Source organism: Haliotis cracherodii, unplaced genomic scaffold (genome assembly GCF_022045235.1).
Source record: "Haliotis cracherodii isolate W230 unplaced genomic scaffold, xgHalCrac1.p SCAF_46, whole genome shotgun sequence".
Classification (NCBI taxonomy): Eukaryota; Metazoa; Mollusca; class Gastropoda; order Lepetellida; family Haliotidae; genus Haliotis; species Haliotis cracherodii.
The window spans coordinates 89869-102751 of record NW_027266304.1 but is presented as its reverse complement, the minus strand read 5'-3'; the positions used below and the strand labels follow the sequence as shown (position 1 = coordinate 102751).

General features: G+C 44.1%; 1 protein-coding gene across 1 annotated transcript in view; it reads left to right on the top strand.

Moving 5' to 3' along the window:
• Nucleotides 1-12883, top strand: part of LOC139441848 (sodium- and chloride-dependent glycine transporter 1-like) — a 65920-nt gene that overhangs the window by 40607 nt on the left and 12430 nt on the right. The window contains exons 2-6 of the mRNA XM_071222591.1: nt 837-1071; nt 3412-3543; nt 8534-8674; nt 9280-9454; nt 10654-10786. Coding sequence (XP_071078692.1) covers nt 837-1071; nt 3412-3543; nt 8534-8674; nt 9280-9454; nt 10654-10786 — 816 coding nt within the window. The remainder of the gene's footprint in view (nt 1-836; nt 1072-3411; nt 3544-8533; nt 8675-9279; nt 9455-10653; nt 10787-12883) is intronic.

Here is a 12883-nt window from a genome sequence, read left to right as displayed (position 1 = left end):
TATATGCAGATATTTCTTTAAAGACAACACTTATATATATAATTTGACAGTATTGTGGTCATCGGTCATTGTGGTATTTGGGCGGATACCAAACTACCAGGCAAAAGAAAGTTTCACTTTAAAAATAGTTGTATAAAAAGCAACGTCAATGAGGAGGCGTGTGTTGGCGTGCATGGATGCCCAGGGAGGTCACACTCGCTATTGATGACGTGTTACCTGACTACTGTGTCATTAATGGACTCTTCATGCACTTTTTCAATGAACTCTGATTTGTGTAATTTTTTATTTGGACCCTTGACTCTTTCTTTGTGTATTGCGGAGAATGCAATATCGGCATTACAATGTATTTTCATTCTAATTCATGGAAAATGATTTCTGTTTATAAATTAATCATCATAAATCTGACATATGCCTTTGTTTTTGGTGTTTGGTCAAGTGAAGTCGGTGAAAACTTTCTTTTGCCCGGTAGTCTAGTACCTGGATAAATGCAATATATGAATGTATAATATATTAATAATTAACCAACCAGGTCAAATAATTAATTATTTTTTTTTCCACTGAATATAATAATTTGTCCACAACTGCTGACATGTTATTGTATTCGTGAATAAATATTTGTATTCATTACCCTATATTCGTGATATGAATCGTACTCACCTAATAGTGTATTCGTTGCAGCCCTTCTATTGGTGTGGTGAGTGAAGGCTTTAAAAACTAGGCTACCCCACTGCCTTGAAATGCTGTGGAAATCTGATAGGACGTGGTCACACGCTGACTCACTGACTCACTCTCTCTTTCTCTCTCTCACTCACTCACTCACTCACACTTGGTTTCAGCCTGTTGACACACTAGACACCATGGACAAGAGAGACGCCAACAACGGGGCCTATTACGTGGCGGCCAACTTTGAGTCCCAGCTGCCCTCACCAACCAAGTCAAAGTCCTCTGATGAGAACACGGAGAGGGGAAACTGGTCCAACAAGATGGACTTCGTCTTGTCCTGCCTCAGTTATGCAGTTGGCCTCGGCAATGTGTGGCGGTTCCCATATCTGTGTTACAGGAATGGAGGTGGTAGGTTCAGCTTCAACATTCTATGTTACAGGAAATCAGGTGCTTTTATCTATTTAGGGTATTCTGGGTTAAATAGCCCCTAGCAACCAAGGCTTATCTCTACATGGGGATTCTTGGTTGAAATAGCCCCTAGCAACCAAGGCTTATCTCTACGTGGGGATTCTTGGTTGAAATAGGCCCTAGCAACCAAGGCTTGTCTCTTCATGAGGATTCTGGGTTAAATAGCTCCTAGCAACCAAGGCTATCTCTACATGGGGAATCTGGGTTGAAATAGCCCCTAGCAACCAATGCTAATCTCTACATGGGGATTCCGGGTTAAATAGCCCCTAGCAACCAAGGCTTATCTCTACATGGGGATTTGGGGTTGAAAAAGCCCCTAGCAACCAAGGCTTGTCTCTACATGGGATTCCGGGTTGAAATAGCCCCTAGCAACCAAGGCTTGTCTCTTCATGGGATTCTGGGTTAAATAGCCCCTAGCAACCAAGGCTTGTCTCTTCATGGGATTCTGGGTTAAATAGCCCCTAGGCTTATCTCTACATGGGGAATCTGGGTTGAAATAGCCCATAGCAAACAAGGCTTGTATCGTCATGGGATTCTGGCTTCAATAGCCCCTGGCAACCAAGTTTTGCAGTCATTAGGTACAATTATTAAGCACAGGCTACGGGTTGTGAGTTTTTATATCTGTTTATTACATAGAAGTGAAGGAGACGCTGTGTAATAACAGTAATTAAACAATGTATATATACCACAAAGTCACACATGGTGAACAAAGTACATGAAGGTGCCTGTCATTAATCTTGTGCTGGCATGTGTGGCTACTAGTATAGAGGATGGGGGTTGTGCTGGCATGTGTGGCTAGTAGTATAAACGATGGGGGTTGTGCTGGCATGTGTGGCTACTAGTATACACAATGGGGGTTGTGCTGGCATGTGTGGCTACTTGTATACACGATGGGGGTTGTGCTGGCATGTGTGGCTAGTAGTATAGAGGATGGGGGTTGTGCTGGCATGTGTGGCTACTAGTATAGAGGATGGGGGTTGTGCTGGCATGTGTGGCTAGTAGTATAAACGATGGGGGTTGTGCTGGCATGTGTGGCTACTTGTATACACGATGGGGGTTGTGTTGGCATGTGTGGCTACTAGTATAAACGATGGGGGTTGTGCTGGCATGTGTGGCTAGTAGTATAGACAATGGGGGTTGTGCTGGCATGTGTGGCTACTTGTATACACGATGGGGGTTGTGCTGGCATGTGTGCTAGTAGTATAAACGATGGGGGTTGTGCTGGCATGTGTGGCTAGTAGTATAAACGATGGGGGTTGTGCTGGCATGCGTGGCTAGTAGTATAGAGGATGGGGGTTGTGCTGGCATGTGTGGCTACTAGTATACACGATGGGGGTTGTGCTGGCATGTGTGGCTAGTAGTATAAACGATGGGGGTTGTGCTGGCATGTGTGGCTACTAGTATACACGATGGGGGTTGTGCTGGCATGTGTGGCTAGTAGTATAAACGATGGGGGTTGTGCTGGCATGTGTGGCTACTAGTATAGAGGATGGGGGTTGTGCTGGCATGTGTGGCTACTTGTATAAACGATGGGGGTTGTGCTGGCATGTGTGGCTACTTGTATACACGATGGGGGTTGTGCTGGCATGTGTGGCTACTAGTATAGACGATGGGGTTTGTGCTGGCATGTGTGGCTACTAGTATACACGATGGGGTTTGTGCTGGCATGTGTGGCTAGTAGTATAGAGGATGGGGGTTGTGCTGGCATGTGTGGCTAGTAGTATAAACGATGGGGGTTGTGCTGGCATGTGTGGCTACTAGTATAAACGATGGGGGTTGTGCTGGCATGTGTGGCTACTAGTATAAACGATGGGGGTTGTGCTGGCATGTGTGGCTACTAGTATAAACGATGGGGGTTGTGCTGGCATGTGTGGCTACTAGTATAGACGATGGGGGTTGTGCTGGCATGTGTGGCTACTAGTATGTACGATGGGGGTTTGTGCTGGCATGTGTGGCTACTAGTATACACGATGGGGTTTGTGCTGGCATGTGTGGCTAGTAGTATAGACGATGGGGGTTGTGCTGGCATGCGTGGCTAGTAGTATAGACAATGGGGGTTCTAGTCTCAGGTGAGAAGACCTGTCTGGAGCATGCTTTTGCCCAAATCTAAGCTTCTATCAGGTTCACTACAGTGGCTCAATGGGTGCATTAGAGAGAGAGAGAAGCAATTAGTATGAGTCAGGAAAAGTATAAATTATATTTTTATTCTAAAAACATACATATTTGTTAGTAAGTATTCTAGCCTAGTAGGCCAATTGTAACCATGGCAACCTGTTTCAGGAGCATTCCTCATTCCCTTCATCGTCATGCTGTTCATCACCGGAATCCCCCTGGTGTTCCTTGAGCTGTCGTTTGGTCAGTACGCCAGCGAGGGCGTGGTGTCCATCTGGAAGGTGTCCCCCATATTCCAAGGTAAGCCCCCATATTCCAAAGTAAACCCCCATATTCCAAAGTAAACCCCCATATTCCAAGGTAAGCTCCCATATTCCAAAGTAAACCCCCATATTGCAAGGTAAGCCCCCATATTCCAAAGTAAACCCCCATATTCCAAGGTAAGCCCCCATATTCCAAGGTAAGCCCCCATGTTCTAAGGTAAGCCCCCATATTCCAAGGTAAGCCCCCATATTGCAAGGTAAGCCCCCATATTCCAAAGTAAACCCCCATTTTCCTAGGCAAGCCCCCATATTCCAAGGTAAACCCCCATATTCCAAGGTAAGCCCCCATATTCAAAAGTAAACCCCCATATTCCAAGGTAAGCCCCCATATTCCAAGGTAAACCCCCATATTCCAAAGTGAACCCCCATATTCCAAGGTAAGCCCCCATATTCCAAGGTAAGCCCCCATGTTCTAAGGTAAGCCCCCATATTCCAAGGTAAGCCCCCACATTTCAAGGTAAGCCCAATCTCATTAAAATGAGATCTTAGCTCTTGCCACTGCTAAACAAAGATCTGATGTCCAGCCTTGCCTCTGGAAACTTAAATCCTGGATCATAACATGGAAACGGTTCAAATCTTTATGCTACATTTGTATCTAGAGAAATACACGTTTATGCTGTCAGATTTGCCATCCACCTATTTTAAATGTCTAAATTATGAAATATTTGCAGTATTATATGCATGTACAATGCAGATGTATTTGTCATGATTGCATAAATATTAAGGTGAGCGATACAGGCAGTATGGGACTCTTGTTAATGTTTTAGATGTCAAAATATGTTTCGAGGCGTAGACACCAGTTTGAAACTTGTGCCGTGAAGCACGATTAAGTTGCCTTCTGATTGGCTGTTGTCGACTTCTTGTTAGTTGTTCCAATGGTCGGTCACAGTTTGCGTAAGGTTGGTCTGACGTGACCCGTCATGGGATGTCCTCAGATCTTTGTTTAGCGGTAGTAGAACTGCTATTGTATGGATCCGAAATTTGGGGCCTAGAACATTTGGATGTTATTGAGAAAATACATTTATATGCATGTAAACGGTTCTTGGGGGTAAAATCTAGCACAGAAAACGCAAGGGTATATGGTGAATGCGGACGGTTTCCCATGTATATCAATAGTTATTTAAAGGTTTTTAAATACTGGGTCAAGCTATTAAATATGCCATCTTCAAGATACCCAAAAAAATGTTATAATATGATGCTTCTCTACGACAGCCATGGGAAACAAAATTGGGCATCAAAAGTTAAAAACATGTTATACGAATGTGGATATGGTTATATTTGGTTACAGCAACATGTAGATATGCCACAACATTTCTTCTCCCGTTTGACACAGACTTTAAAAGATATGTACATTCAAAAATGGCATTGTTCTTTGCTTAGTTCTAGAAAAGCAAACTATTACACTACATTTAAGACTACTATTATACTAGAACCTTATCTATTAAGTGTAAATTTACATAAGTTTAGAACAGCTCTTTCTCAATTCCGTTGTGGCTCACATGATCTATTTATTGAAACAGGCAGATATGAAGGTATTGCAAGAGAACACAGACTTTGTAGGATTTGTAAAACTGATTGTACTGAAGATGAATATCACTTTTTATGTGTATGTCCAGTGTATGAAGATTTAAGAGCAAAATATCTAAATAACTATTTCTACCGCAACCCAAACGGTAACAAATTTTGTAAATTAATGACTTGTGATTGTACAGAAACTATTAGAAATCTATCAATGTTCATTTATCATGCCATGAAACTAAGAAAATGTATGAATTTGTAACATGCCCCACACATTGTACTATAGGCCTTTGGCCTCATAAGTACCATGAATAAAGATTGATTGTCACACAGCCAGTTATGTACCTTCTCCTCACACAGCCAGTTATGTACCATCTCCTTACACATCTAGTTATGTACCATCTCCTCACACAGCCAGTTATGTACCATCTCCTCACTCAGCCAGTTATGTACCATGTCCTCACAGATCCAGTTATGTACCGTCTCCTCAGAGAGCCAGTTATGTTCCATCTCCTCATACAGCCACACCAAATGGTGTTTCTGTGGACGTTAAATTGTCTTGCAACATCACGTTGACTCGATCCTGCTTCAAGCGTACCAATGGCTCGCAGATGCTCATTTTCAGACAGGCGGGGCTTTTAGTAATGTTGAATAATTGCGTAATTTTGTTGTTTTTCTGAGTGTTGTTGTCAGCACGATGTTAAACAATGCATATGGAATCCCCTTAATGCACATGTTTTTCTCCCCATTCTTGGGTAGTGAGATACATGGGGCTTGCATAAAAGTCAACTTTTGGATGGAATGCATGCTTTTCTGTAGCAGTTGCGTGTTTGTGACTTTATTCCATACATGTACTACAATATTGAAAACCAAACGTTACTTGTTTCAAAAATACACTAAAATATTGGTGTCACAGGAACTTTTGTTGTTGAGTATATATTTTGAAATATATGATTGTTACAGAGACACCTGACATCGAATAAGTTTCTTTGTACAGCTGCAGATGGGTGGGATATTGTTCCTTTAAGGGGATATTCACTGATACATTCCTCGAGCACAGAAGCTGCCTAAAATTATACATATAACTTTGGAAAGTTGTAATTTATTCATTATTATATTTGCGTTTTGTTTTCCTTCATTTGCTGTAGCATTAAACAGAATCGTTCTTGTTCCTCTTGGCTGGGAAGTTCTTGGATGCAAGACAGATGTTGTTTTCACAAGTCTTTTCCTTTGTAGGCGTAAAATGTGATTCACTCAGGCAATTTATGAAATGTCTAAATATTTCAGTCATTTTACAAATTGACTAAAAAATCTGTCCATTTATTTAAAAGCTTGACTAAAAATAATTAATACGGTCAAAAGGGCTTAAAAACATCACCATAGATCAATTATGCTAGGATTAGAAGACAAACAATATGGACATGTACTTTTAATCCTAACACTTTCAGTCACTTGGCGATGATATTAATCATAAAAATGCTTGGAATTTGCCATCATAATAATACAGATGGACATATTTTTCAGTCAATTTGTAAAATAACTGAATAATTAGGCGTTTGATAAATTTCCTAAGTAAAAATTGTGCACATTTTGACTGTACAAATATAAACACGATAAAATAAGCAATGTGCAGGTGAAATATTTACTGTGTGTTGCAAGTCAAAATAGTGTAAACGGAAATGGCACAATTACCAAGCAAGTGCCTTATCAAAACACTGTAACCATTACAGATGCTACCAACAAAGATACCTACATTTCCTTATTTCCAAAACTGTATTTCATTTTGTTGATCAATGTGACCATACGCCCTTATACCATCAATAAGAGTGACAAATGCGCTCAAGAATTGTGCAGCACAGGTTTCTGCTCTATGATCCGGGGACTCACGGGGAAAAACAATAACAAAGGCAACAACCAGTCCCGGGGAACTGCTTTAGATCAGTGCCCCTTTAAACAGTAAGTACTACATTCATGACAACTAATCACTGTCCAAACACAATGCAATGAGCCTCTACCAACTCTCAACAGATACAGAGTAATACAGTTACAATTATTGTTCTACAATAAGATACATAGTGGTTAACTCTGGAAATTGAGTAAAAGTAACCAATCAACACCGCCAGGTTAGATATGGTGACATTGTAACAGTTTAGGTCCACAAGTTCTTAAAATGTGAGGTGAGGTGAAATTGGGTTTAACGTCGCGTCCAAGATTATTGCACTTATATAGCAACGTGCATGTACATGTGTGTGTTTGTGTGGCTGCTTGTACTAGTCCGGACTGATGCCGATTTATAGTGCTAGCTCACTGAGATACCATGCCGCAGTTTAACATGAATACCCCACTCAGACACAGTATACTGACTCCGAGCCGACCAGTCCTTGTTTTAGCCCCTTAATGCCGAGCACCAGACAGGGTAACAACAAGTACCATCTTTTAATGTCTTTTGGTATGACGCGGCCGGGGATCGAACCCGGGACCTTCCGCTCTCCGGGCGGACGCTCTACCACAAGACCACAGAGGCGGTCAGTTCTTAAAATGATAACAGAAGCAAAATCCTTAAAAAGGGCAAATGATTTCTAGTCCTTATGATACCTTAGTTAAAAATAAACTCAACAGCTTTACTTGCCCAGGGGTAGATCAAATGCCCTGGTAATGTTGAAACAATGAGAAAATTGAGAAGTTTTTACATGCTGGAAGGAATTTGTACTAGCGCCGTGCCAGCAGGCAAGTGTTAAGTTCTAACCCTGCCTTAACTATTGGGCAGTTTGGTAAGGACTAGCTCCAGTTTATAATGCTGAATATAAGTCAGACTACCTGACTTGCTTGATGCATGTCATCGATCCCAATTGCTTGGATCGATGCTCTTGATATCAATCACTAGATTGTCTGGTCCAGACTCGATTATTTACAGACCACCGTAATAAAGCTGGAATATTGCTAAGTGCGGCGTTAACAACAACAACTTTAGCACTTTTACTATACTTCTTATCCATTGTACTTGTCTAGTGTAATAAATACAGAATGATCGTGTGAACACTATTGATTATTCTTCTAGCGACACTGATTATTCTCTGGCATGGATGTGTTATTTTGACAACTAAACATGTATATGAATATATCTGGTTGTCTTAGTCACATGCCGAATTGTATCACGGTTGTGTTAACTTTCAATGACATTCTTCAGAAACTCTATGTTTACTGTTTGCCCTTTAGTTACTCTTTCTTTACTCTTTGTTTACTCCATGTTTATTATCCCCCGCCACGAAGTGGAAGGGGGATATAGGAATGGGTGCCGTCCATCCGTCCTTCCATCCTTCCGTCACATTTCGTTTCCGGAGCAGATCTTGAAAACCGTACCATATTTCTTCACCAAACTTGGCATATAGATAGATCTAGTGGTGATGTGAGTATTTCATGCTCGTTCTGTATCTATCCTTTGTTTCCAGGTGTCGGTTGGGCGATGTTCATTGTGTCAGTTCTGATCGCCATGTATTACAACATGATCATCGCTTGGACGCTTTACTATCTGTTTGCTTCATTTGCTGCTGAACTTCCCTGGAGCTACTGCGGTGATTGGAGCTCTCCACGTGAGTTGATACAAGTCCCCATGTCCCCTGGTATTGTTGCATTAGTTTGGTTGAGATACTGCGGAGATTGGAGCTCTCCACGTGAGTTGATAAAAGTCCTCATGTCCCCTGGTATTGTGGCTTTACTTTGGTTGAGCTACTGTGGTAATTGGAGCTCTCCACTTGAGTTCATACAAGTCCCCATGTCCCCTGGTATTGTGGCATTAGTTTGGTTGAGCTACTGCGGTGATTGGAGCTCTCCACGTGAGTTGATACAAGTCCCCATGTCCCCTGGTATTGTGGCATTAGTTTGGTTGAGCTACTGCGGTGATTGGAGCTCTCCACGTGAGTTGATACAAGTCCCCATGTCCCCTGGTATTGTGGCATTAGTTTGGTTGAGCTACTGCGGTAATTGGAGCTCTCCGCGTGAGTTGATACAAGTCCCCATGTCCCCTGGTATTGTGGCATTAGTTTGGTTGAGCTACTGCGGTGATTGGAGCTCTCCACGTGAGTTGATACAAGTCCCCATGTCCCCTAGTATGGATGCTTAAGTCGTCATGAGTTTTGTGAGCTGGATGGGGTGTTTGTTTTTGGTCAAGTAAGCTGGATGGGGTGTTTGTTTCCAGTGTGCTTCGAGAGTCGTAGCATGATCACCAACTGTACAACTCAGAACGGGACTTGGTACAACTCCACATGCTACACGGTTGAGGGGGTCGGCCAGCAGATGTACAACAACATCATCAACATCACCAACCACACCAAGCTGCTGGACAACAAGTCTCCCAGTGATGAATACTTCCAGTAAGTATTGGGACGTCATCAGTTATTCCCACTGCTTCACTCTGTGTACCTCCATCACCTGTGAATACAAACATCACTCTGTATCAGGGGGGTGGGGGGGGGGGCGTCCATGAGATGGGAGGGTGTGGTGACACTAGACAGCGGGTACATGGGTGTTTGTGTTGCAGTAAGGAGGTGCTGGACATCAGTGTCCATGAGATGGGGAGGGTGTGGTGACACTACACAGCGGGTACATGAGTGTTTGTGTTGCAGTAAGGAGGTGCTGGACATCAGTGTCCATGAGATGGGGAGGGTGTGGTGACACTAGACAGCGGGTACATGAGTGTTTGTGTTGCAGTAAGGAGGTGCTGGACATCAGTGTCCATGAGATGGGGAGGGTGTGGTGACACTAGACAGCGGGTACATGGGTGTTTGTGTTGCAGTAAGGAGGTGCTGGACATCAGTGTCCATGAGATGGGGAGGGTGTGGTGACACTACACAGCGGGTACATGAGTGTTTGTGTTGCAGTAAGGAGGTGCTGGACATCAGTGTCCATGAGATGGGGAGGGTGTGGTGACACTAGACAGCGGGTAAATGAGTGTTTGTGTTGCAGTAAGGAGGTGCTGGACAATAGCTGGGGCGTCCATGAGATGGGGAGGGTGTGGTGACACTAGACAGCGGGTACATGAGTGTTTGTGTTGCAGTAAGGAGGTGATGGACATCAGTGTCCATGAGATGGGGATGGTGTGGTGACACTAGACAGCGGGTACATGGGTGTTTGTGTTGCAGTAAGGAGGTGATGGACATTAGCATCCATGAGATGGGGAAGGTGTGGTGACACTAGACAGCGGGTACATGAGTGTTTGTGTTGCAGTAAGGAGGTGCTGGACATCAGTGTCCATGAGATGGGGAGGGTGTGGTGACACTAGACAGCGGGTACATGAGTGTTTGTGTTGCAGTAAGGAGGTGCTGGACAGTAGCATCCATGAGATGGGGAGGGTGTGGTGACACTAGACAGCGGGTACATGGGTGTTTGTGTTGCAGTAAGGAGGTGATGGACATTAGCATCCATGAGATGGGGAGGGTGTGGTGACACTAGACAGCGGGTACATGGGTGTTTGTGTTGCAGTAAGGAGGTGCTGGACATTAGCGGGGGCGTCCATGAGATGGGGAAGGTGTGGTGACACTAGACAGCGGGTACATGGGTGTTTGTGTTGCAGTAATGAGGTGCTGGACATCAGCGGGGGCGTCCATGAGATGGGGAAGGTGCGGTGGCAACTGGCCCTCTGTCTGCTACTTGCCTGGGTGCTGGTCTGTATCTGCCTGGCCAAGGGAATCAAGACCTCCGGCAAGGTGAGCTCATCTGAGCTGTAACAATGGCAATGCGTGGCACAGGAAATGATGAGATAACACTCTAAAACCCCACAAGAAATTTGGGGCACATCAGCACATGGTCTGTGCTTATTGATTAATATAGTTTGACATACAAATAAATAAAACCTTTAAGTAATTAATATTAATCGTTGCACCAGTGAATAAATGCTCAACTTATTTATGGCAAAACCTGGTATGCGCTGTAATGAATGATCCCGGCCCTGTGGCCCTGAACATGATGAGTTGTAGCAGGGCCACATGGGTTAGAGGGACGCATAATTCCCCATGGACCCTGAGTGATCCTTCTATTACCTGGCAATGTAATGTTTGTAGCAGTTGTAGCAGGACCACATGGGTTAGAGGGACGCATAATTCCCCATGGACCCTGAGTGATCCTTCTATTACCTGGCAATGTAATGTTTGTAGCAGTTGTAGCAGGGCCACATGGGTTAGAGGGACGCATAATTCCCCATGGACCCTGAGTGATCCTTCTATTACCTGGCAATGTAATGTTTGTAGCAGTTGTAGCAGGGCCACATGGGTTAGAGAGACGCATAATTCCCCATGGACCCTGAGTGATCCTTCTATTACCTGGCAATGTAATGTTTGTAGCAGTTGTGGCAGGACCACATGGGTTAGAGGGACGCATAATTCCCCATGGACCCTGAGTGATCCTTCTATTACCTGGCAGTGTAATGTTTGTAGCAGTTGTAGCAGGGCCACATGGGTTAGAGGGACGCATAATTCCCCATGGACCCTGAGCGATTCTTCTATTACCTGGCAATGTAATGTTTGTAGCAGTTGTAGCAGGACCACATGGGTTAGAGGGACGCATAATTCCCCATGGACCCTGAGTGATCCTTCTATTACCTGGCAATGTAATGTTTGTAGCAGTTGTAGCAGGGCCACATGGGTTAGAGGGACGCATAATTCCCCATGGACCCTGAGTGATCCTTCTATTACCTGGCAATGTAATGTTTTGTAGCAGTTGTAGCAGGACCACATGGGTTAGAGGGACGCATAATTCCCCATGGACCCTGAGTGATCCTTCTATTACCTGGCAATGTAATGTTTGTTCCAGTTGTAGCAGGACCACATGGGTTAGAGGGACGCATAATTCCCCATGGACCCTGAGCGATTCTTCTATTACCTGGCAATGTAATGTTTGTAGCAGTTGTAGCAGGGCCACATGGGTTAGAGGGACGCATAATTCCCCATGGACCCTGAGTGATGCTTCTATTACCTGGCAATGTAATGTTTGTAGCAGTTGTAGCAGGACCACATGGGTTAGAGGGACGCATAATTCCCCATGGACCCTGAGTGATCCTTCTATTACCTGGCAATGTAATGTTTGTAGCAGTTGTAGCAGGACCACATGGGTTAGAGGGACGCATAATTCCCCATGGACCCTGAGTGATCCTTCTATTACCTGGCAATGTAATGTTTGTAGCAGTTGTAGCAGGACCACATGGGTTAGAGGGACGCATAATTCCCCATGGACCCTGAGTGATCCTTCTATTACCTGGCAATGTAATGTTTGTAGCAGTTGTAGCAGGACCACATGGGTTAGAGGGACGCATAATTCCCCATGGACCCTGAGTGATCCTTCTATTACCTGGCAATGTAATGTTTGTAGCAGTTGTAGCAGGGCCACATGGGTTAGAGGGACGCATAATTCCCCATGGACCCTGAGTGATCCTTCTATTACCTGGCAATGTAATGTTTGTAGCAGTTGTAGCAGGACCACATGGGTAAGAGGGACGCATAATTCCTCATGGACCCTGAGTGATCCTTCTATTACCTGGCAATGTAATGTTTGTAGCAGTTGTAGCAGGACCACATGGGTTAGAGGGACGCATAATTCCCCATGGACCCTGAGTGATCCTGCTGTTACCTGGCAATGTAATGTTTGACGCAGTTGTAGCAGGACCACATGGGTTAGAGGGACGCATAATTCCCCATGGACCCTGAGTGATCCTGCTGTTACCTGGCAATGTAATGTTTGTAGCAGTTGTAGCAGGACCACATGGGTTAGAGGGACGCATAATTCCCCATGGACCCTGAGTGATCCTTCTG